The following is a 26356-nucleotide window of genomic DNA, read 5'->3' as shown; positions in this document are numbered from 1 at the left end:
TGCTTAGACCACGACGCACGATTCCTGGATTTCTGAAGGTGTTCTTGTCTCCGATGTGGCAACCTGGCTCGCTGCTGAACCGCTCTGCTCGGCTGGTAGCGGCTGAGCTGTGTTTTCAGAGTGGGAGATGGACTGAGGGAGGGCGCTCTTCAGACCAGCGCTCCCGATAGCATTGCTATATAGCAACAGACGATTTCAGGTCGTCGAATCACAAGAAAACATAGTGCCGTTATCAAGTCTTTCACATCCCACTCTAAACACACTAACACGGCATTGATGGTAATGTATGCAAGGAAACAACCGAGACTCGGCGATGGGTAAACATCATTTTCTTACTTTACTTATTCAGATTTTTTTTTTCCCTTTTCCTCGTAGCTACGCGTTGACAATCCGCCATTTTTGCCGAAACCAAATTAAGTATTTTGAAACTTTAAACGTACTGCTTTCCCAGCACTGTAAAGTCGTTTTCGATGCTGGCACTGAAAGCTTCTCACTCTCCACTCTTTTGTTTTCTATTTTCAGGTGCGACCGAAGAGATTCTCAGCCCTATCAGGTACTTGTTAGCTAACCGTAGCCTGCTAGCTCGCTAGCAGCAAATAAGATTAAAATGGACACTCTAGCTCAGGCTTCTAGAAAGCACGGGCCGCAGTCAGTGCGGAAAATAACACGAAAAGTAGTGGGTATGCTACCCGAAATACGGAATAAAGCATAAGAAATATCCACAAGGTAAACATTTGAATGCCGATACAACAAACAGCGACATGAGTCCGTCGAAGGAAGAGGTTTAGGGAAAGGGCAGAAGGAGTTTTACAGCAGATCAAAGCTAAACGATAGCTTGGGACTGTTAGCCATTCCGATAAGGGCCCAGCCACAATCTGTCATTTGAAAGATAAAGTCAGCTTAGCTTTTTACGCATTAGTCGTTATGATATCTTCGTAGGACCAACATTTCCAACCACAACACACAAACCTAGTTGGCAGTAGGGGCAAATGTCTGTGTTTTGAAATGTTGTTTACGTTACTATTATATAATTAACTCGTTGTGTTTAGAGGTTCTGGGGAAAAAGACAATTAGACCTAAATCTGAAAAGCTAATTCTATTATTTAAGCTGCTGAATTGAGGTAAACTCAAAGGTCTTAGATTTAGAGCCAGTATCTGATTGACAGATATCGGTGACAAAAAACAAACCCCTTTCGATGATGCCACCCTCATCCTGATGGCACTGATTTTAAGAAAGCTATCTAACTTTTTAATGCTAATTTTAGATACAGACTTTAAGAAGGTTTTGCCGTCTATAACATCCTTATTGGGAGTCTGATTTTTAAAAAGCAAGCCATCATTAACTGTGTTATCATAGAGCATGATACTGATGGTCGGTAGGAGGAATTTATTTAAAGGTATGTGGATTAGCATTAGGTAAATACATTTCTGTGATGCTCACCAGTCAAGCCTTCCGGAGCTTTTTCTATCTATACAAAGCCAGTGTGTAAACACCAGAATGAATGGATCTAAGGACCGAGAATGTGGGAACAACTCAAAGTTACCACAGGCTTACAAACACTCTTTAGAAATGATGCAATAACCTGTCTAGGACATTCAGTTAAACAATTGTAACGGAGCAGACAGGTGCTGTGATAGCTGGAAGTCAGCGTTTGATATATCAGTTTGTTTTTTCAAGAAACAAGCAGCTTTAAGGGCCAGATGATGATGAGTTCCTTTATTTGTGTCTCCAGACTCTCAAATATTCGTCCAAAAGCCATCCAGGAGGGGAACATCGTCACGAGAAGACACGCGACCCCACTGATGTCACTCCCCCCTGCAAAATGCTCAGGAGGTCTGACAGCCCAGAGAGCAAACACGCGGACGGCACAGGCCACAGCAGAGCAAAAGCTGTCCACACACACCACGTCAGAGAAAGGGATGGAGGTGAGATGGCTGCAGATATTCACAAATGGGTTTAGGTTTTAAAACGACACACGATGAAGGGAGGCGTTACCTGCAACCAGTTCCATTTCTCTTTCTGATAGTCGAGAGAAGAAATTTTGGGGTCGTGAAAAAAGAGCAGCAGTAAAACAATTTTCCTGTGACCGCCTCGACGTGCATTTGAGCGCTGAAGGACAGAAGCGAGGGCTTCTAAAGATCTTGTTCCTCTTGGCATTGTCACTTGGACTTGGTCAACATTTTTGTTTTTAAGAGTGGGTTAAATTCAAATTAGTCATGCAAAAAACTGTAATGGAGCAGATTTGAGGTGTTCTCCTTTACGTGATGATACAACCATAGAAGATTTCTTGCTTTTTCCAAATGAGCTTATTTGTAATTGAGGTTGTTGAAGCCATGCAAGCTGTTTGTGTTGAGTTACAAAAGGGAAATTCCAATGTTTTATCTTTAGTAACAACTAAACATTTTGAGTTTTTTTCCTTCCCAATTTTAATATTAAGGCACATTTGGGACCCAGCAGCTCTGGGCTGACCTCAGAGCTGTACTGTGAATGAAATTCATCCCAGCCAGGCTTTCCTCTAGGCACCGTGTGGACTTCCTTTAACAGCTATAACTTTGAGCTTCAGTGGAAAATGTCAGCAGACACTTCATTTATAGATAAAGTCTTTTACCTCTCAGATTGTTTGAATGAAGTTAAGACGGTAGAGGAACACGGCAGGAAGGGTGTGTGCATACAGTTAGGACTGCATTGGCATGTTATACAGCTGTGGCCGAAAGTGTTGGCACCCCTGACATTTATTCAGAAAATAAAACATTACTTGCAGAAAATGATGGTAGATGCACATGCTTATTTATTTTGTGTTTTGGAACGGCACCAAAAGCAGAGGAGAAAAAAAGCCAAATTTGACGTAATTTCACGCAGAACTCCAAAAATGGGCCAGGCAAAATTATTGGTACCCTTTCAAAATAGTGAGTAAATAACCTTGTTTCAAGCATGTGACCTACAGTCAAGTATGGTGAGGGTTCAAAGATGGTTTGGGTGTGCCTTGAATGTGTGCAAGGCATCATGAGATCTGAATATTATCAAAGGATTTGGGGTCACACATGAGGGTCCAATGTCAGAAAGCTGGGTTTACATCCCAGGTCATGGGTCTTACAGCAGGACATTAACCCTAAACATACTTCCAAAAGCATCCAGAAATGGATGGGAACAAAGCGCTGGAGAGTTCAAAGGTGTCCAGCAGTGAGTCTGGATCTAAATCCCATGGAACATCGTGGAGAGATGGGAGAAGGTTCCCTTCAAACATGAGACCCGGAGCAGTTTGCAAAACAAGATTGGTCCAGAATTTCGGTTGAGAGAAGCTTGTTAATTTCAGCTCTTTTTTTCTAAGGGTTGTGCAGCCAAATATTAAGAGGAGGGTGCCAGTCATGTTATGTCAAATTTGGCTTTTTTGCCTCTGCTTGTTGGTGTTGTCCCAATAAACACAGAGGAAATAAACGTGTGTAAACAACACATTTAACTACAATGATTTTCTAGGAGTAATGCTTTATTTTCTGGAAAGATTTCAAGGATGCCAACACTTTTTGCCACAATTGTATGTGCAAGGCATAAGTTATTTACAAAACCTCAATAAATATATTAAAAGTTCCATTTTTTTTTTTTTTTTTTTTATATCTATACCTACACTGAATCCGTTTGCTTATTGGTGTTAAATCCAAAATCTACGGGTTTTGATGTTTGGTTAAATTTAAACGATACTCGGTTTAGTCAAAAGGAAACAAATTAGATAAATATTAGATGACGTATTTCAAAGATTAAAAGCTACATCAGTGTGTCATAGCTCAGTTTGTCTTTCCACCTGGCAAACCTCTCATCACTGTTTTAAGTGTGTATGCTGACTTTAAAGAGTTTTTGTTCTTACGGTCATATGTTCAGTCAGCTGAAATCTTAACACTGTGGTTTAATACTTCTACTGAACCATAGGTGGAATGTTGTGCACTGGGACATGATTAGAGAAAGAATTGGTAACTGAGACGAATAATTTATACCAAAATCTTGACATAATCTGCTCTGGGCTGAGTTGGCTTTTCAACATTCATTTTGCTTGACAGACTTCCTGACACCTAGAATTAGGGCTGTGTATTTAATCCGATCCTGGAGCTGCAGCCTTTGGTCCGTCAGCGGGTTGTGACCTGCTGAAACTAGGCCCAGCTTTCAGCTGTGAGTTCAAGGACAGTTTCCAGCTGGAACATTCTAAATTAAAAACCTTTTCTTTATATCTTTAAGTTTATTCCAGCAAGCAGTCAACGTTAATCTTTAGAAATATGTTGTTAGCCAAAATTGCAGAGTCATGTCAGTACAGGGAGGAAGCAAGCTAGCATTATCCAGCCGCTTTAGCGAGCTATAATGTGAGAAGATGTAGCAGCATCCCGTCAAGATGTTTTCTTATAGCCTTCCTGCTATTAGTGGTCAATAATTTTCACTGTGGCTGAACAGTCGCTGTGAAACTGTTGCACTCCAGGTGTGTTTCCTCTACAGGGACCAGGGTAGTTTTCTGGGCCCATTATTACCCCCCTGCAAGTCCAGTACATCTACTAGAGTTGTGGTCCTGGGTAATGGACCTGGTTGTGAGGGAGCATTTATCGGTCAGGTAGCTATTTTGTTAGATTAGCTTGTAGTGATGCAAGTCCGCATGGCCTTTGGTTGTATTTAAAGTTAAGGTCATATTTTTGATCAAGCTGGACACTGCTGGTTTGTGTTCCGAGGTTTATTATGTTCCCTTATTGGTTGTAAATGTTACGCTGAGCATCCATGTGCTGTTTCTAGCTTACCTTAGTGACTTCAGCTAGTGGCGCTACATGTGCGGGAGGCTGGCTGTTTTGTTGTTTGCATCGTTGTCCTGCGGAGCTGCTGCAGTTTAGAAGAGCGTTGTTCCTCTGACCTGTGCCTGTGTCAGAGTTCAGTTTTCCCTCCCAACAACCTCATACACCATCCAGACCTAGTGCAGGGTTAAAACATGGCACCTCACCTTTTTACTCTTTTTTTTTTTTTTTTTTGTGAGGGTGTTCAACTGGAGAAAACGGTATGTATCCCAAAATTCTTACTTATTCTCCAGATTTAGCAGGAGTGTTTTGGTTGTATTTGATGTTGTTTCATCAGTTTTTCCTGTCAGGCATATACAGCAGAACTAGTTCAGTTAGGAGGCAAATAAAAAAAAAAAAACATATAATGTAGGACATTACGACTATAAATGCAAACAGTTGTAGGTTTAGTCTGATTTCTTCTGCTATATTAAAGCAATATATACATTTCTATGTTTGTTGTCAGTAGTACAGACCCTGGTCCTCATGTTTCAGGCGTTTCCTTGCTGCTCCAGGGCTGACCTAAGTAGGTGGGTGATTAGCAGGGTTCTGCAGCACTTGGTGAATGAGGAGGTAATGGAAATATTTGAATCAGGTGTGCTGTAGCAGAGAAACATCTGAAACATGAAGGGCCCCAAGGAGCAGGGTTGAGATCCACTGCTCTGTAGAAAAGGATTATTAAATCTACACCTTTTTTTTTTTTAGGTTGCTTGTCTGTGAAATCAGAAGTGCCAAACTCCAGTCCTCCGGAGCTAATATCCTGCAACTTTTAGATGCTTCCCTTCTTCAACACACCTGCATTAAGCAAACAGCTTATTCTCAGGATATTCAGTAGCTCTGTTGAATAAAACAAACAGCCGCACATACTCGTATTTAGTTGTCAAAGAATGATAGTCCCAGTAAGAATGGGCCAGTAGCAAATGTAGATCATGGGATCAGGGAATAGGGATCGGTGTAAAGGTTTCCCCAACCTAACCCAATCTGGTCAGTGAGAAGCAGGACCTGGTTACCTGGAGCTGAACACAGTGAGATGCACATCAGAAGGAACTGAGTTCAGTATGTTTCTTTTTAACCAACTCGGTGTTCGGGTTGTGGCTAATCAACTTTCCATGTGGCTAATGGAAATTGCTTACAGCCACGGCAGCTAATGACCTTCGACCCCAGAGAGAACCCCGCTGCCTCATTGACACATTTAAGAAACAATGCACCGCTGAGTCTGTGTCGTTAATGTTCCTCGTGCCGTCTCAGCGACAGAATGATTGGTTAAAGTTTTCTTGTTATTCTGTCACTGAGCGAGACCTCAGCCGACCCAGATGGAGCGTCAGTAGCTGCTGCTCTGTGGCACCGACTCTGCTTTAGACACCACAGTGGAAAAGCTGACACACAAATGGCCATGGTAGATGAAAGTTCTGGGAAAATAAGTGCCAGGTCTCGTAGTTGAAAAGCGCATAGGACAAAATCATTATAAGGCTTTTTATTTTATATTAGAACAGACTGGTGTTGAAAGCTCAGGGTACAAAGGATAAAACTTGCTGTTATAGGGTCAGCTTCCTGTTATCTGGTTTCTCTTTGGTTTCTAGATTCAGATTTTATTTTCCCAATAATCAAGGAGCCAGAACTGTTGCTGACTAATAAATGGTCCACTGTGAACAGCAGTCAGCTTAGCTCTTTTTTCATGCAAAGTTACTGCAGTCAAATTAAGATCTTACATAAATACTCAGGATCTGGACGTCAGGCCCAAAAGGTCTAAGTTTAGATTGGTGGCTTTTATGTTTAGTGGTCTATGACCAAATGTGCCTGCAGAAGTTTGGATGTGAAAAGCTTGTTTCTTGACTTCTGGATGTGGCCTGTTGTCATTTCAGAGCTGCTTCTTCAGTCAGTGCCAGTTTAATTTCTGCTGGAATGTCGGTCAATTTGATCTTTTTAGAATTTTGTCATCAAGTTGTTAAAGTAACTATTCTTGGGACAATTGGATTACTTGTCAAAAGGTTAAACATTATAGCAGGACTTTCCTGCCCCACAGGTAGTTCTGGTGGAGAGGCTGCTGGAGGAGCATTGTAGGGTTGTCGTGATACCAATAGAAAAATACTGGATCAAAAATCTTGCTGGCGCTCGCTACGACGCACCACAGTGCTGCATGGCGACCTCAACTTGGCTTCAGTTCACCACGGTGGCGAATGATTGCTTGTGATCTCGCTTCATTTTTAAATTCTGATGGCTTTAATGAGCCGCCAGCCAGCCCAGTAACTTGATTTACAGAAAACGGTCAGTGTTCTGTCTAACTAAGCCACTTCATTAGATTTTCCCAGCATGGTGCTACATCTATCAGTGGAGTTAGGGTATTTAGTTTAAACACCCAGTCCTTCATTCACAGTCATTTCTGCAGTTTAAGTCGCTAGATAATATGCAGTTTGGGTTGTAAACAGCCACGTGAGTGCTTGTCTTTAGTTGACATAAAAGGGGCCAGTAGCAAGTGTGGTTTGTGGGGATATCTTCTGCTGAGTGAGATCTGGGAATAGGGATGCATGTAAAGGTTTTCCCAACCTAACCAGCTACTGGTCAGTAGGACCAGCTTGCCTGGAGCTGAACTCAGTGAGATCAGAAGGAATTCAGAAGGAGCAGGTGTTATGCCTGGATTATAAGTAGCTACTTTATGTACACGACAATTGATCGCTAAGCTACTGCTTGTTTTAGTCGGCGGAATTAATCCTCGGGAGTTCTTTGTCTAGGCTTGTAAAAAATTATATTGAGTTCAGTTTAAATCATTTAAGCGTCTTTTTTTCTAACCAACGCTGTAATCGGGTTGTGGATAATCAACTTTGTGTGTGGCTAATAAAATAGAACGTTTGAGCCCCAGAGAGAACCTGCGTAACCCACGTGGAGGTGATGATGGCCTCTCGTTTAACGTGTGTGAGGTTTCAGATGTGTTCTTTTGTTTTAAGCCGGTAACTGTTTCAGTTTTCTTTGAGTCTCCAAACTTCTCTTCTTTTTAAAGTTTGGACAATATGGAGTTTAAAATAAAAATACAAAACGTTGCCATATTAAGCATGAATTACTGTTAAATAACAGCACAACTGACAATAATAGGTAATCTCACACTGTTTAGAAAGTCATTCATTAATCATACAGAAACATATCCTGGCCAGGGTTGCAGGGGGGCCGTGACCCGGCTCCAGCGGTCAGTAGGTGAGAGGCTGTGGTCTCCTATGTCCAGAGAGCAGGACAACCAGTGGACTTCCATGTTTTATTAGTAGCAGCAACGTATGCTGTTTACTGATATAAGTAAGGACATTATAGGGAGACAAAAGAGAAATAGGGGGAAAAAGCAATGCGTAATAAGTGGAAGTAGTTGATGTTAGTGTGCAATACTGTAAAATATGACCAAATGATTGCGTAGGGTTCCTACGTAGTCTGGTAAAGTATGGAGTTTCAAGATAAGAAAATACTTGTTTTGGAAAACATTTCAGTTTTTCCAGACTTTATTCCCTATCAAATTGTCCCATCAATGTATTTATCTGTCTGTCCAATATTTTGCCATTGCAGCTGGGCAGAAATATGTTTGAACCCTGACCCTAATGGCTGAGGGTGCACTTAGCTGGCATCGGCATTAAAGGCAGTTGGAGTCTACATCGACATGAGATGTCACTATCAAGAACTGACTGTTGAATCATTTTTTGACAGCCCTAGAGATAAAAGGGATCATTTTGAGTGAACAATGTGTGACCAAGGGGGGAAAAAAAGTTTGATCACTGACCAGAAACAAACCAGTTGTGTTCTTCAGCTCTGTTGTCCTTTTGTCCCCGGCCACAAGTTCTTCTACAGGTGTCTCTTTCCACATTCTCCTCTCACTGTTTTTAAAGGCACTACCATCAGTGCTTGCTTTCCATTCATTGTTCAATTAAAATCTCTGTTGGATCTTTCTGCTGTGGGGAGGAATCTGGAAACGTATAGCGTGACACAGGTCACTGTGTTGATATCGAGATTTTTGAAGACTTGCATGATGTCGAGCTTTAGAGTCTCCACAAAGAAATGATAAAAATGATTTTGTTTTGAGCTTCTGTTTTTAAAAAATTCTTATTATTTTTGGCAGCTGGTGCTTGCTTAGAACCAGGTATTTCTGTATTACTCGAACCCTTTTCTCTGGGCTGATGACCTGATGCTATCTCAACACCAAGCAGCCGTCTCTTATCTTTTGGGCTGTTTATTTGGATATCACTAGTCACTGTAAATGGGATAGCGTGCTGTATCGGGCTCCCCCCCTGCCAACACTACCACCCGCCCAAAATCACGACATGTTGTTAATTATTAAAACGTCTATACCTGTTCACACATTACCAGTTTACCATGGTGGGAGAAGAACCAAATGGTTTCCAACTTGCACTGTGCAGACGTAAACAAGGAGAAATATTAGTGTTCTCCTGGTAGTTTTATGAGAGGGGCAATGCGGACCCCAACCACCCACCGCACCACCTCCCACAGTAAAGTTAACTTTGTTTAAATTTATTGTCTACATAACGCTGGAGAGGAAAAAAGGTTCATGGCCTTGTATGGAAGCCTGTATGGACCAACACATTATTTTAAGGCAATAGGTTGTGGAGTTGCTTTAAGATAAATGAAAGGTAGAGCATCTCTGAACGAGAGAGGGTGAAATAATACATTTTTGACAGATAAATACACCACAGTTGGATTGTATAACTTTGATCTTGTTTTATTACTTTTTGCTTATTGGATGTGGTCACCAGGATGAATTTTTGTGTGTTTTTATTGCAGGACCGAGTTATTCTCCACAAGAAAATTCCCACAACCACAGTTCCCTCCATAGCTCCAACTCACATTCTAACCCCAACAAGACCTCAGACACAGTAAGTATTGTTTCTGCTGACACATGGTAGCTGATGATGGACTAGTCTAGAGTTTGTCTCAGCAATGACTTCTTGTGCATAGTTTCACAAAAACGTTCCAGTTTCCATCTCTGAAGTCATTTTAGATATACATTCAATAGTTGCCTGAGATGATATCTTAATTGGTCGGACATGTTTGCTCAGTGAAATCCTGAATGCTGGAAACTAGCATGAACAGCAGTTACAGAAGTTCTTGAACATCTAAGAATAATTTCTAAGCTTGCAGCCCAATCAGAGCCCCTTGCTTTTATCCCAGTATCTGTGCACATTTCAGATTAGATTACAGCCTGTTGCATCAGACGCTCACAACATGAACTCTTGCCTTTTTTCTTGTTGCCCTCTCACTTCTGTGTTCCTCTTTAACTCAGCCCTATGAGCCTGGTGACGACTGGTCAGAGCACATCAGCTCCTCTGGAAAGAAATACTATTACAACTGCAGGACAGAGGTGTCCCAGTGGGAGAAGCCCAAAGAATGGCTGGAGAGGTACCTGTGCCAACAATACTGGACTCTACAAATTTGGTTTGTCACACAAGTGTTGCACTGAGACACGGCTGGCTCATATGAGATGTTTTGTGTTTCGCAGAGAACAGAGGCAAAAGGAGGCAACAAAGACGGCTGTTGTCAACAGTTTCCCAAAGGACAGGGACTACAGAAGGGAGGCCATGCAAGCAACAGCAGCCCCTGGCTTTGTTGGACCTAGTAAGTGTTGCATATAGCTCAACAACACTGAGCTTTGGGCTTTCATCTCTTTGGATCACAGAAGCTTTGTTTGTGCAATCTTTGTTGAAAATGATTTGCTTCTGCAACTCAGAGTATTACATATTCAAATTGTGACAAAATAAAGACCTAACTCATAGTTGCTAGAGCTGTGAGCAAACCCATCCCAACCTTTCACCTTCACTCTCCAACCCAGGTTCTTTGGTTTAGCAGGTTGTAGAGATGAAGGGGGCGATTTAAATCCAAAACTGTTCGTTTAATGCAAGAAATGTAACTTCCATTTCAAAGGCTGTATTTTGTGTTTCCCTTTGGGAAGTGGCTGCCTTTTGGTTTGATTGGAGTTGCTCCTTTTACATTTGGGTTGAAAATGGGTCATTGTGGTGTGCACTGTTGTCCTGACGGCGCCTGGGGTCAGGTACCGTTGCAGGTCGTTTGGGTTGACCATGCTGATGAAAGCAGTCTCTAAAGTAACTGTTGGGCCTTGGAGCGTCAACTTCTTTTCCTTTCTGAGACTCTTCCAGCCCCTTCATGTCTCTGCTACAACCTGCCAATGACATTCTAACTCTTAAAGCGCAGCGGAAACGTCCCTCTGAGAACATCCTGTTGGAAGCCCAACAGTGACCCAGTGCAGTGGATCAGTTGTTAGGTGTCTTCTTGGTTTCTTGATGTCAGAACGTGAACATCGTGTTAAGGAGGACTACATCTGACAAATACAAATGGTCTCTGAATCACAGCAGATAGTGTTCAACAGGGATGGGTACCGGATTCGCTACTTTTCTAGGTACCGACAAAATTCGGTCGGTACTACCGAGTACCGTTTCACGTAAAATCAAACTACCATGTTTCGGTACCTAAACGCATCATTGTGACACTGAGGGAGTGGAACAGTGAACACACCATTGCACGCACAAGAGCGTAATGACGTCAGTAGCTGCTGGTACCATCAACAAAGCAAGGCTGATAGAAAGAGCTCGACTGTGTATGGCTTCACTTTTCAAAATGTGATGCAGATTATGCTCGCTGCAATATTTGTGACGCGAAGTGCACAGACGATTAGAGGTCTGAGGTTGATCTCCACTAAGCACTGCCTTCTTGTAGAAACTAAAGCACACTCATCCATGACGAGTACATCTGCTACGACACTCGTTCTCAGGTGTTAACATACCACTAACTTTTAGAGTTCAGTCAATATGCTGATGCTTCAGAGTCCGTTATCTGTCTCTTATCTCCGCAGGTTCTTACTCATTGTCTCCAAGTCCCACAACTAAATCCGTGAACAAGATGAGCTGCTGTGTTCTGAATTTGTCTGTACAGTCATGTGTCAACAGACTAAAACAAACACCGAGCACACACGAGGGGTGCCTCATGTGCCACGTTCTACACCCAGAACGTGCACTGATCTGTCAGATCATTCGGACCTGATTCTGCCATCTATTAATGTCCAGAGCTGCTAGCACTGGAGAGCATGTTCATGTCCTGTTTTTGTGTGCAGGGCTGTAGGCATTTTAAGGTTCTAAAGTGTTGAAAGGATAAGTTAACATTTCATCGCGCTTGGACCAGTTTCTTCTGTTGAGCTTCATTTAGATTTTTAGGCACATTATGGATTTAATTGGAGGCGAGACGTTCTTGTTGAACCGGTACACCTGATTAGCAGATCGATGTGTTTGTTCTTGCTAAATACCCAAACACTGCTACTAAAGTGGTAGTATTAGGATTTATTTTATGTTGATACTGAGGCCCAGCTACACTACTCCAGATATTTTCTAACACTTTTTTTCTTGTTTGTGAATAACTCAGCATCTACGCAGTCTCTGAGACGCCTATCAGCATACAGTAATAGCTGTGCTGCTCGAGCATGTGGCGATGATGTCGTCATTAAAATAAAGATGATCCTGAGCATGGCTAAAGATTCTCCTAACACAGTTTCTCTTTTTCTCTCCCTATCTTGCTTCTTCATCTCACGCTGGAAGCCTAATAGAAGCAGAACAGATGCTGGAAGAAAGCATAAAAAACTGCTTTACTCTTGTGGTTTCTAGCACTGAAAATAAGCTGTTTTAATCTGTGATGTGTTTTAAAAAAAAAATAGGCTTTAATTGATTACATCATCGCCAATATTTAACAATAATGTCGCATTTACATATTTACCTTATATTGTGCAGCCCTGCTGGATCACAAAATCCCTATAAGCATGTGGCGGAAGGGTCCGAATACAGCAGAACTATCCATCTAGCTAATTTTTGGCAGTGCTTGATGCTGACTGGGGGTACTAATTCTTATCAGGGTCATTAAAAAAAGACCTGACATTTTTTACCGTTAAGAATGTTGCAGAAACATTAAGTTCAAATCAGATCTCATGTTTTTCATCTTTCAGAAGTACTATACACCAGCAATACATAATCCACCATTACAGTTTGAAACATCTCACTGATCAGGGAGCTCATGCTATGTAGAAGCTGAAAGAACGAGGCAGTTTGATACAATGCATGTCACTGTGACAGCCCGAGGTTAATGTGGAGAAACTGTTTGTTTTTCAAATACTTTCACATTCTTGTTTAGAACATAGTCATCATAACTAAAAGCAATTTCATATTTTAGATGTTTATCACTCAAAGTTATCGGCTTAGTCAGTCTGTCTGTCCCTGTTTGTCAGTTCCTCATCATGTCTTTTAATAAAGTTTGTAATTACCGTGTTACTAAAGTGCGGTGTAATTAATATTAACTTGGCATAGGCACTTTAACCGTATAAGTCATCCGTCCTCTGCAGATAGAAAACATCTCCATGTCTAGGTTTGGCTGCCGCTCTGTCATGTTTTTCACCTGTGGGGGAGTGGAAGTTCCTTCCTACCCGACTCTGGCGTCTTTCTGCGGTCAGTCAGTAAACCTGGCGTGCCTGCAGATGAGCCAACATATTAGACGCGTTGCTGGTTGTATGAGCTGCATGTGTTGCTGAGTGCTTGTCCACGGTCCCGGTTTTAGAAACGGTTAGTGTTTGTTTGGTGGCATTAAAACAAGTAAATAGACCAACATGGAAGTTATTCTTAACTTCATTTACTGTGGCGAGAACAACACAGCAGCATTCGTGCTGTGGGTCAGCCCACCATGACAACCGCTTGTTAACATGGCTTAAGATGGCTCAAACGGAGACAAAGTGACATCATTTACTAAAATGATGTAGCGCCACTACTCTCTGAGCATAACAATGTTGAGCTGCTAATAGTGTTTTCTCTACTCTGGGTCCTGTGAGGATTAATATAGAATTATTTGGCATGCGCTGAGCCACATGTTACTAGAACATCCAAACCTGAGACGAGAGAACTGGACTAATGATTTTTTCTTTCTTCAATCATAATATGAAAACTCCTCCTGAGGAGCTCTAGTGTTGGACAAATTTGCACCAACATGTCTGACACATTTGGCTGGTTTTACAAAGGTCATGATGATTGGAAAAACTCCCTAAATGTTAAAGCTGAGGCTTTTCCCCTAAAGCGGGCCGCATGGCAGCCAACAGATCGCCGGCCTCACTGGCCCTTTACCAAGGTGTGCAAACCATGATCCGCCGCCACATTGACTGCTTTGCTGGGTGACACATGGTGTGCTCCCACAACTTCCTTCAGACCTTCACAATAAAAGCCTTAAACAAGTACTCTGAATTTTAAATGTTATAAAATGCTCTACAAGATCTTCTCGGCTCATAAAGACTCAACGGCCCCAATACTGGATGGATTGTGTAATTGTGTTGCTGACTGAGATCAACTCTTTACCTGTTTGCTTATTTAATAAACAGAGTCAGGGAGATGGAAAACCCCGTAGGAACGACATGGTGCCAGCTTTATAAGCAGTACATTGCAGGCAGATTAAAGGCATGTAGTTACATTTGTCTGTTTAATGTGCAGCATTAGACATTTTTTCCAACAGTTAAGAAAGACCCCCCCCCCCCCCTGTGCCTCGACGGTAGTCCATTGGTAGCGCATGCGACCCATGTACAGAGGCCTTAGTCCTGGATGCAGCCCATTACAGGTTCAAGTCCCGACCCATTCACCTTTGCTGCATGTGGTCCCCCACGCTCTCTCAGCATTTCATGTCGGCTCACCTTCAGAAAAAAGGAAAAATAAAGGCCACTAGTGCTGCAAAAAAATAAAATAAAAATAAATGTAAAAATAAATAAATAGCCCCATTTTGCGCAGATAACACCTGTGGAGGTGTGGTTTCACCTTGAAAAACTCCTACTTTCTAAAAATATGTAGAGGTATTTAAGTTATGTATAGGCGGGGGGTCTTTCTGCATGGAGTTTGCATATTCTCCCCGTGCATGTATGGTTCTCTCTGGGTACTCCAGCTTCCTCCCACAGTCCAAACACCAGACTGTTAGGTAAATGGGTCTCTCTAAATCGCCCTTAGGTGTGAATGAGTGCATGGTTGTTTGTCCTGTATGTGTCTGTGTTGACCTGCGATGGATTGGTGACCTGTCCAGGGTGGACCCTGCCTCTGGCCTGTAGACTGCTGGAGAGAGGCACCAGCTTCCCAGTGACCCACTATGGAAGAAGCGGTGTAGAAAATGACTGATGACTGTTGGCAGTTTAAGCGGAATTTGATTGCTCTGTATTATTTTCTCATAACAAGGATAGAATTAACATTTAGGTTATTAAACATGTGTCTGTTTGTACGTTTTTAATTAATTGCCCATCTCTGTAAATGAACGGGTTCTGCTTGCATGGTAAAGTCCCTTGGGATGATTTGTTGTAAATTGGAGCCTTAAAAATAAAAATAAAAATAAAAAATTGGGTTAAAATATGTAAAGATGGCAAATTTAGAGTTCAGTCAATTTTTCTAATACTACAAATATGGTAGTAATAATAATAATGATGGTGATGATCAAACCTATGTTTTACACTATTTCTGTATATACTTTACTCTGTATACACTTTTAAATATTTTCATCACATTTTTACAGAACCATGATGAATTTATACACAAATCTTGCTGCAACGGTTTTACCTCATTACATCCCTGTTTCATGTACTGCCGATCTGCACGGGGCATAAAAATACTGGGACATTTAAAGATGAAAGTTAGAGTGAATAGGTTGGGGACAAATCACTGGAAGTTAGGTGCAACTTGTTGCTTAGCAAATGTTAGCAAACATTGTTGGCAAACATTAGCAAAATGTTGCTTGGCAGATAAAGATAAGCTTTGTGTCAAGAAAAAAACGTTTTTTTTTCTTGACACAAAGCTTATCTTTATCTGCCAAGCAACATTTTTTTTTTTTAAACGCCACCAATACTAGGAAAGGTACTCGGTACCATTTTCAATACTGTAATAACCTTTTTCTTAAAGCGTAGGATTAAAAGGGCAGAAAGGGAAGCAAGTCGGTCATTTTCATATTGCATATTTGCTGATATAATACGCAGTTGTCGTTGAATCCCCTGTAAAGGTTTTTGAACAGGAAAAAAGGGTTACCCCTGCACAACCTTTCTTCAGAAGGAAGTTGGTTTTCTTAATCCATAGGGAATCTTCACGATGCTCCGTTTGTTTTTTAAGCAGCTGAAGATGTATGCATAAGATAATCGAAATGCTATAAAAGATGTTTACAAACGGTTTAACTAAAATCTGTAAGTCTTAAATTACATGCATGAGTGAAAACATCTTAAGGCTCCATCTTTAAGCAGATTGGAACTTCTCCTTTCTCCTACCACAGAGTCAACTCAGGTGGAAAAGCCCACAGCAGCTCTCCCAAGCCAGTCCCAGTCGTCGTCCTCGGCTGCGGGGAACTTGAACCCTTCATCGGGGCCACCAGGATCATCAGCTTCCACCGTGCCTGTCTCCCCAGTCCTTCAGTCCCCAACTACCCCAATCCTTCAGGACCCCAACCTGCTTCGCCAGCTTCTCCCAGCACTTCAGACGGCTCTGCAGCTCAACAACGCCAGCGTAGACGTGGCAAAAATCAATGAAGGCAAGACAAACGACAGATTTATGATGCAAGTTGTCTGGTATTGTTTGGCCTGTGTCTGCTTTCAGCTTGCTGTGGGGGTTGTGCTTTACAAGTGTTAAATACATGGGAAGAATAAAATGTTTAAAACTGTCTTCGCTCTGATAAACGTTTCTAGTTTATATTGTTGGTGTTAAAACGAAGCCTGTTTCCTTGAAACTATCAAGCTGTCTATGAGGAATGAGACTTTAACTTAGTCAGTGACTAGTTTTACATTACAAGTTCAGTAATCACATCCCAAATACTGATTCTTCATAAAAAGGTCCTGCTAGGGCTCTGTGTGTTCTGTGATTGGTTGAAATGTGTTGAACAAGTAAAATGAAGCCCACAGTAAATGTACAATACAGTGCACTCGGTTAATATATGAATGTGAAAGGAATCAAGAGTTTTTCCATCCAGTTTAAGTGCTTTTGACCTTACAGTGACAGTCATAATGAAGAAGAATGCCTAGGTCATTTTCATTGTTATATTCTGGCCACGGCAGCCTCTTGTCTTTGTGCTGCGAGGTCAGGCAAATAGGTCGATTTCAACATGCGACACAAAGCATCTTTTGATGCTAAACAGAAAGGAGGCCAGAATCCACTCATGTAAACTGGGGTTCCTGATCTTTTTAGTCAGCCCATAATTGACACGACATGCAGAAATACATACAGGGTGCTGCAAAATAGTTCATACTCCTTGGACATTTTGGTATTTTGTCATGTTACCACCACACTGTAATTACAGTTTGTGAAAGACTCTGGAAAGACAAGTCAGTTAAGTAAACGATCCCACACGTAGTCATTCGTGTACCCTGAAAAATAAGCGTTTAAAAAGCAATGATCTCAGTAGGTTTAATGAAGATGAAACATAATTCAGTGTTATTTATTATGTGCTTGTTTAAAAAGGTTACTGCTGAAGGAATCAAAGATTTCTCCTAGCAGTGTTTTTCCTGCTGGTGGTACTTTAAGGTTTCTGCCAGATGGCAACAACTCAAACGCATGAAGAGGATGACTGCAGTCTTTACAGACTTTATGCCTGGTTCACACGGCAAGATTTTCAAATTATCAGTTGATTTTCAAAACCTGAGAGACCCCACGCATAATGATAACAAGTCGTGGATATAACAGGTTTGGTCCTACAGTGTGTGGTGTCCAGCCACACGGCCAGAAATCTCGCAAAATCTCTCGAGATCAAACGTGAGTTCAAAGTAAGTAAACATGGCCAACAAGGAGGAAGCAATAGTTTGTAGACTAATTTTAACAGAGAAAGAACATTACAAAAAGAAAAGGTTGAAGGAGCAGAGTTGTTGTGGTTTTCTTTCTCAGGAAACGTTACACACTGTGTTTATATTGTTCTCTGTTCTGATATTTCATTGAGCTTTCCCCCATCTTGGATTCCTCTGGTTTTGGTCACGTCGCTTTCTGATTGGCTACACGTCACTCCACTTCCTGAGCTTTTATAATTAGTGCCGTAAATCCAGGTCCTGTTGTACCTTGTCCCAGACACAGATCTGTGTTTTTAAGGTCAAGAAAGCTGCTGTCAAGCCAGGTGATGAGTTGGCTGACTTGCTGAATGTAAGCAGAGTTTACAACATCCTGCAGAGAATAGCATTAGCATTTTTTAGTAGCGAGAAGTTTTTACCTCGTTTGTGTCATCTGAAAATAACAGTCGCTAAATCCCATCCCTGTGGAACACCTGTGTTTAAAGGAGTAAATGTTGATACAAACTCATTGTGGTCTGCCTTCCACATGACTTCTAATCTAGATGACCACAGACCTTATAAATGTTGATAAGTGTACATGTATATTTTTAGTGGCCGGGATGCTAAAGCTGGCACCAAGTAGTGGGGATGTTGTTATGAAAGTGAAAGGAAACGGTAAGGAAAACGTGTATCCGGTGTAATCAGTATCGTCATCTCAATATTGCAGCCCTACTTGTAATGGCTAGATGGTAACTGCTCCCTAAGGTTCTGACCATGCTTTTGTATAATTGCAAAGTTTACATTCCTGGTTCAATAATGTAGTTTTCTGGTGATCGGAAAGTTGTGGCTTCAATTTGAGCCTCCTCTCCTGTCACATGTTGATGTGCCTCTGGGCAACACACCTAACCCCAACTTGTCTACCCATCTGCATGTTGGTGTACGAATGTGTGCGTCTGAGGGTGCCTCTAGTGTAAAGTGCTTTGATGACTTGTATGTGTTTTATGACTTGAGCCTCAAGAAACACTGCAGTTTCTGCTTACTAGTTATTGTATGTGTTTAAAAAGAACTTCTTTATCGTGGTTTAGTCTTCTTAGTATTTTAAGTAGACCACAAACAGCGCAGGAAGCTTGAGCTTAATCAGACAGGAGGTAGAAATAATAAAATATTCAGCTGTGTGGAACAATTCCAGCAGTTTGATCCTGTTCACTATTACATCTTTAGATTGAATTGAATACAGGAGAAACATTTTAAACTGGCTGCCAATAACTCATGTATTTAACATCATCTAAACATTTTAGAACCATTTAGGACAGTTATTCATCAAGTTATCATTTATTATGAGTACGAACAGTCACAGGCTGAAAAGAAACGAATGGGTTGATCAAATTCCAGAGTTTCTGTAATTGAAAATACTTTTTGTTTGCGATATGACTGTAAAAATAAACGTTTGTTTTTGAGAGTTTCCAGGTTTCCTTCCAGCGGTAAGACGTGTCGTCGTACCTTGACTGTTATTTTTCTCTCGTTGCTTTTGTTTCTGTAGTTCTCACAGCTGCTGTCACACAAGCTTCATTACAGTCGATGCTCCATAAGATCCTCACTGCTGGACCGTCGGCTTTCAACATAACTACTATCCTCTCTCAAGCTGCCCAACTCTCCAGCCAAGGTTAATAAAGTTGAACATCAGCTACCTCTATGTTCTTGAAGGTCTGATGTGCATCAGTTGGTTGTATAGGTCCCTTATGTTTTTATTTCTCTACCAGCTCAACAATCAAATCAGTCACCAATGTCTTTAACATCAGACGCCTCGTCGCCAAGATCTTACGTCTCACCAAGGATCAGCACGCCGCAGACCAATGTGGGCCCCTTAAAGCCCCACCTTAGTGCACAGCCCGTCATCTCACAGCCAAAAGTAAGTCACAAAAACATCCGTGTGTGTGTGTCTCTTAGCATTCTCTCCACGAGCTTCATGAGGTGGTCACCTGATAGGGTTTTCCAAAGACTCCTAAAAGAACTTCCCAGAGGTTCCTCGAGAGATGGCCAAAGGTTAATATTTCAGTCATTACAGCAAAGAGTGGCTATTTTAAGGAATTTAAAATATAAAACATAATTAAAGCTGCAGGAGAAGCAGAGAGGAGAGACGCTGCTGTCTGGATGGTGATGCTTCAAAGTTTGCCTGAAGAAGTTAACATTTTGGGCTCTATCAGGACTTCTCACTGCAGTGAAGTTAGGGTTAGATTGGATATTAGATATTTGTGCACCGGAGTCTTCCTCCCGTTTGATCTGATTACAGGCAGCTGCTCTCTGCCTGCTCCCTCCTCCTGAACACGCTGGTTCGCTTAGGGACCGTCAATAAATTTTGAAACCAAACGCTGTTTCATGGTGGTATTGTATTGGGGGAATGTCTGTGCGTCTGAACAGCTGATTTAATGTGTGATCAGCTGGTTTAGGATGTTATTAAATACAGCCCCACCTGTGTGTAATTCAGAAAGCTGATGAGTCCTTTTTCTTTTCCTTTAACTTTCAGTTGTGGTTTATGATTTGTAAATAGTAAAAATATATTTCGGTTTAACCCACTCTGGCCGTTGTGATCCTTAATGTTATTGTAGTCGCTCTTCAGTTTTATTATCTTTTCTCTGTACCTCATCAAAAACCTTCTCATTTCTCCTGGTCCCATGGCCAATCAGTGAACAGCAGTCTGTTCACGTCACATGTAGTCCTGACTCAGCCCCAGTCGGACCTGCTCAGGAGCAGGGACCAAAAAGTAGGTACTGGTACGGAAAAAACAGTAATGGAAACGTTGACAAAGCGGAGCGAGCCGAGTGGAGTCGAGTAGGGCCAAATTGAGCCAGTGGAAAAGGGGCATAACTGTCCGCCAGTCCTCTGCAGTCGAACTCTGGTCCTTCTAGAATTTCAGTCCGTCATTGATGGATTTCTTAGAGAGAGGTGGCTTTTTTACTGCTGTTCTTGACATAAAATGTTTCACCTCACTGTGTCATTCCTGCTCAAGCTCTGCACGGTTAACAACCTGATCCCGTAGTTGAGTCATCTTCAGGAGGCGGTCCTGATACTTACTGGTCTTTCTTGGGTGCCCTGGAGTTTTTTGAAGCTTTTTCAACTTAATAAATGGTTGATTTGGGCTGAAGCCTTACTTGCAGCAAGGTTCTTGGCTGTGAGATGCAAAGCGATGAGGGAGCATGTGTTCCCTTGGAGGTAACCATGGTGAACGAGTCATTTGATGGTCGGCTCAGATTATTCAGTTAGAATAACGGTGACGTCTGCTGCCCTGTCTTCAGTAACACCACCTCCTGAGCTAACTGTTAATGACGCTAGCAGCTCATTTTGTACAAATGAGGTTGTTGTGATTTAAGCTATTTTCATTAACTTTTATGAACTTTGCAATTAATTTAATTTCTTCGAATCACTCCTCACAACAACCTAGACTCACCGCAGGTTAGAACCATTACAGTTTGAAAAGATAAAATAAAAAACCTCAGCCAAACATTGGAAATGAAATTGTTGATCGCAGTGTTGGGTTGGTGTTCTGTGTTTCAGGTGAGCACGCCAGCAGTGATGCAGCCGCCTCATTCCCAACCCACATCTCAGCAGTCTCTCTCGAGCGAGAAGCCACACGGTCACGATGCCACCACGGCCTCCCCACGCATGCTTCAGCGCCAGGGGTCAGTACCAACACATCTCACCACAGCTGAAAGTAGGGAACGCGCAGATCTGACTGAAGAGTATTGTCCCAGACCTTAGTTTGCCTGCTAGGTTCTGTTCCCGTTTGGATCTCTTATCAGCCTGAGTGGAAGTGCTGTTTCAGCTCATTGTCTCCAGTTTCTCAATATGCTCTCTTCTTGCACCACCTGCTGGTCATCAGTGGGACAAAAGGAGCTCCTCTGCTCCTCTCTTTGGTTGATTGGTCTTCATTTATGCAAGCTTTTCTGCAGCACTGTGTTAGTGGACTTGTCTGGACGTTTCAAGTGCTAGATCAGAGCTGCTGCTAGAACCAGTTCTTATCTGCTTCTGTTTATTCAAGTTAAATCCCGCTTTGATCTCTTTGAGAGCCACTACTCAGCCCTATAATTATGTCCCATTAGATGTTAGCTGTTTTATCTGTGATCGTTCCTCTTTTCTATTCAGTATTTCTATAGAGTGGGACTTTGCAGCAGGACCATTTAACTGAACATGTCAGGGTCTGTTTCGTTATCTTGACTATCCAATGCCTTCCATCAGTCTAATTTTTCAACATTGTCAGTATTTAGGAGTTTTTTTTTTTTTTTTGTCTGAGCATTTTTGACCTGACATCATAGTTAGAAACATCCATGCAGTTATCCTTTTCAAGCAGCCTTATAAAAACCGTCCATGTGTTTATTAATGGAGCTGTAAAGTCAGGCTTCCTCAGTCCTCTCTTATTGGTCATTCTGATGCTTCAGTCACTGTGTGAGCTGTAGCATTCTGGGCTCTGTTATCTCTGTAAAGTGTCCACATCTGTTGCAGTAAGACTCAGTTCAAATTACTTTATTATAACTGGTATGCAAAGCGGCTGCACGGTGGCGCTGTTGCTTTGCAGCAAGAAGGTTCAAATGCTTAGGCTGGGGTCTTCCTGCATGAAGTTTACATAACTTGGGTTCTCCCTTGGTACTCCAGCTTCCTCCCCCAGTCCAATGCATGACTGTTGGGTTATTTGGTCTCTTTGTATTGCTCAGAGATGTCGGTGTGTGCCAGGTGTTCCTGTCTGTCTCTGTGCTATCCTGTGATGGAATGGTGACCAGTCTAGGGTTCACCCCACCTTCTGTCTAATGAATGGTGCAGAAAAACACCAGCTTCACTGTGACCCTACAAGGACAAGCAGCTATAGACAGTGGATAGATGGAAAGGGGGAATTTCTGAAACCTAGAACACCTGGACACCGGTGTTTGTCACTACTTTGTTGGTTCAGACAGGGCTGGTGCTCAGTAGGCATGGATTGATGGGAGATTCTTATGGTATGATGAACTGTCAGTTACTATGGTATCAAGGCATTGACACAAAGATTTAAAACATTTGAACACACTTTGTCAGTTACGTTATTGAAGGATCCAGCAAGAAGGGTTAAGGGAAATGTTTACTGTGCTGCATGTTCAACAGATGCATTGTTTATGCAGACTTACTGGAGGATTGTTTTACATACTGGTGATTTCAGTATTGACCAGAATAATAGCAGCCCTATTTAAAACCAAATTAGCTGGTTTTATTTAAATCAGCATGCAGCCTGCCACTTGGTAGATTTAAAACAGGAAAGGCAGAGTTTCCACACCATCACTGTCTGTGTCTTTGTGAAGCAAACACTTCCCAGGAGTTGGAGCTTCAAGCAGATTAAGTGATGCTAACAGAAACCGGCTTATCAGAGTGCAGAATTCCTCTCTCTCTTTGCATGAGCAGGTTTTCTGCTACACGGTGGACGAGTTAGCCAACAGTAGCGGTCTGTTGCATGCATTTCATTGTCAGTGCTAAAGTTTTCCACTGTTTTGTTTAACATCAAACCACTTAGCCATTTCACAAGTCAAAGAACAAAACTGTGTTTTTTAGTAACAGTGTTTAAAGGTTTGGAGTTTGACTTGTTTTTCTGGTCTGGATAAGTATTGGAAAAAAAAAAGTGACTAAAAATGAATATAAATTTTCATTAGATATTGTCTTATCTTTGATTCTGCATGTCAAAATGTTTTTCCCAACTCATTCATTGTTTTTGGTTTTGAGTCCTGAAGCCTACTGGTAAATCTACGCCTGTACAAAAATTTAAAAAAGGCCATTTCGTTAGGTTTTATTGCCTTGAGAACCTCTTATATCAGGGTTTTAAAGTTGACCCAAAGTTCTTCAACTGGGTCTGGTTTAGATGGTTAGCAAAGCATCGACTCTAATCCTTTTTTTTTTTTTTTTTTCTACAAAGAAACCACAGGTTTTTAAAAATAAAAATCCTACTGGGATTATTTAAAGAATCTGCAATTCAAGATCATTAATTCTAGATTTTGTAATGGTTCTAGTTTAAGTTTGTCCAAATACCAAAAGTGAAATAGCCTTTCTACTATGCTGCTGCAGCGAATTCAAGCATCATGTCTACAGATAATAAAACTCAAGTACTCAAATGTCCAGAATTTTGTAAAATCTGAGAGAAAGGGTTAGAAATTGCAGTGTGGAAAGTATGGCATTTTAAAATGGAAAATGAGTTTAGTTTTCTCTGTTTCATAGCACCTCACCTGACTTTCAGGTAAAGGATCATTTGAACAGAGTTCCTGAATCAAATTCCTACTTCCAGTATTTAGCAGCTTTAACCAAAGGTTGATCAAGTTTCTACAGGGTGCAAAAGCATTTCAGAAATCTTAAAACAGCCCATACTTTTTCTATTATAAGTTAGTGTTTCCATTTAGTTTTAACTCTAACTTGTATGTCCAGCGCTCCTTCTATTCATAACAGGAATAAGGTCCTCATCATTCAGCATTCCTGGTGAACACAAAATAAATCTGCTCCTGAAACCTTTTTTTCCTAATTTCTTTTTCAGATTTTCTGTTTGGTAGGGAATCAAAATGAAAACATTCATGTTTCATTTTCTGTTACCAGCTCCTTCATCATATTTAAGGACTGGCTTCAGTAATATGCTAGAATCTGTAGTTAATCACCATAATGAAGCTTACAGTGTACTTTGTGAAATGGTGAAGTTACTTGACCCTTACTTATGTTAAGTCCTGGTAAAATCAAGGTAAAGGTTTAACTTATTCCGGATTTATATAGGTCTTGTTTTCTAGAAAGATTTGGAAAAATTGTTGAAAAGTTCCTATTGTTCCTAAAGCTTGCAGAAACCCTGTTAAAGGGTAGAGGAAATGTTCCCTCAAATGTTTGCTCTTTTTTGACCTTTTGCTAACTGCAGCAGTCAGAGGAGTCCCTCTCCAGGACCCAACCATGTCAGCTCCAGCAGCAACGCCTCCAACTCTGCCTCGGCTCCCCCCAGCGCCCCCGCAGCCCGGCCCTCCTGCTCCTTCACCCCCACACTGGCCACCCACTTTAATGAGAACCTTATCAAACATGTGCAGGGATGGCCTGCAGAACATGCAGAGAAACAGGTCAGGAGCTCCTGAAATCTTTTTTTCCTTTTTTTTTTTTTTATTGTTTGATGAGCAACGGGTCTTAAACTTCTACATCTGTCGCATGAAATCTTACAGGCGTCCAGACTACGTGAAGAGGCTCACAGCATGGGCAGCATCTGCATGTCTGAGAACTGCACTGAGCTCAAAAATCTGCGCTCTTTGGTCAGAGTCTGTGAAATACAAGCTACACTGCGGGAGCAGAGGTAAGACTACAGCCATCCTTCTAGCTTTCTGCCACAGTATGTTAAACTCCCTTGCATCTAATTCTTCTTCTCTCCATCTCTCCCATAGGATATTGTTTTTGAGACAGCAAATTAAAGAACTTGAAAAGTTGAAGAATCAAAATTCCTTCATGGTCTGAGAACTTTGGGTCGAGAGCTGGAGTTTGTCTTGGGATGGAAAGAGGGGGTGGGGAAACCCATTGCACATAGTTGAAAGATGGAAACAGAGCAGATGTTTGGTTCCTCTTGAACCCAGTCTTAACACATACATAAAAACACACAGACACACACTCAGAGGAGTTTGAGTGGGGTTGAATTGGACCGTAGGGCTGGGAGACCAGAGGGGGAGAAACGAGGAGCTGTTTTAGGGAGAGCAGCGGGAGGTGGAGGAGGGTTGATTTACAAGACTCGGTTTTGTAAAATCCCATGGTGGAAAAAATGTAGATTTCTTGTAGATGTTAATATCTATGTTGTAAATATGTTTTGTAGATTGAAGCCATGGAAAGCCATGCCTATCAAAGCTTTGGACATCCAGACTAATCAACGCCTAGGCGTCTACAGTCCATGTTAACTCATCTGCAGACTTCAAGCTTCATTTTGTCACTTCACAGATCACTGAACCATTGAGTCAGCCAGCGTATGGCCTGCAGGCTGACTAGGTGTTTGAAGCATGGAATAAACCAGAACAGTCTGTTAGTAGTTCTTCAGATCTCGATTAACTATTGTGTCTAGGTTTTATTCCTTCCATTCTCTCTGAAAGGGGGGGGGGCACTGTAATGTGTAGGCGTGGCAAACATCCCCTCTCTTCAGGTCTGTCCTACCTGCTCACAATAGTTCAGTGATCTGTCAGCAGCTTCTGGTGGCCCTGCATTACCCAGTCTGAAAAAAAATCAGTGCCTGGTGGTTGGTGAAGTGAGTGTTTTGTTTTGGTTTTTTTTTTTTAAATACAAAAAAAATCCATTGTGGGATGTTATGGCGTGCTGCTTTGGACCATTCCCGGTAACCTCCCCCCTGGCTTCCTGACCCACCCGCCCGCCACGCCTCTATTCTGACAACATCTCACATTTCTGTGTTGTGCTATATTTTGTTCTCCTTTGGGTTCCTACTGTCTATGTTCCTCTCTTTCCCCTCTTTGACTTCTCAAGTTGAGGTTGTACCTCTTGTTTTCATTCCTTTGTACAGTTGCTAACATACCAGTGGAGTTTTAAGAGAGACAGAATAAAAAAGGTTTTATTTATAAGAGTTGTAGTGATGAGCAGTAAATCACGATAGCCACACATTTTCACCAGCGGCCAGTTGAGGAATGGTAGTACGGCTTCAGCAGGTCCAAGGTGGGTGCATGTGGAGCACCTCTACAGTCAGCGCGGGGCAACAAGAGGTCAAAGCTCAAATGTGAAATGTATGTATTGTAATAAACATGTTAAACTAAA

The 26356-nt window shown here is 41.7% G+C and overlaps 1 protein-coding gene across 1 annotated transcript; it reads left to right on the top strand.

Moving 5' to 3' along the window:
• Window positions 1-126: 126 nt before the first annotated feature.
• Window positions 127-26356, top strand: waca (WW domain containing adaptor with coiled-coil a). The gene is made up of 13 exons (XM_047350319.1): window positions 127-317; window positions 523-553; window positions 1734-1926; window positions 9571-9662; window positions 10070-10185; window positions 10286-10401; window positions 16114-16368; window positions 19128-19250; window positions 19348-19496; window positions 21140-21264; window positions 24489-24681; window positions 24781-24908; window positions 24997-26356. Exons 1-13 carry the CDS (start codon window positions 277-279, stop codon window positions 25064-25066), a joined length of 1632 nt encoding a protein of 543 aa, XP_047206275.1. The 5' UTR covers window positions 127-276; the 3' UTR covers window positions 25067-26356.

Source organism: Girardinichthys multiradiatus, chromosome 21, assembly GCF_021462225.1.
Source record: "Girardinichthys multiradiatus isolate DD_20200921_A chromosome 21, DD_fGirMul_XY1, whole genome shotgun sequence".
Taxonomy (NCBI): domain Eukaryota; kingdom Metazoa; phylum Chordata; class Actinopteri; order Cyprinodontiformes; family Goodeidae; genus Girardinichthys; species Girardinichthys multiradiatus.
This window is presented reverse-complemented; position numbering and strand designations above follow the sequence as displayed.

What these genes read in the sequence shown, in the direction of transcription:
- waca (XM_047350319.1), top strand. Translation starts at nt 277, where the DNA reads ATGGTAATGTATGCAAGGAAACAACCGAGACTCGGCGATGG. An exon ending in CGTGGCAAAAATCAATGAAG is followed by an intron (nt 16,369 to 19,127) that starts GCAAGACAAACG and finishes TTGTTTCTGTAG; the next exon opens with TTCTCACAGCTGCTGTCACA. An exon ending in CGCATGCTTCAGCGCCAGGG is followed by an intron (nt 21,265 to 24,488) that starts GTCAGTACCAAC and finishes TGCTAACTGCAG; the next exon opens with CAGTCAGAGGAGTCCCTCTC.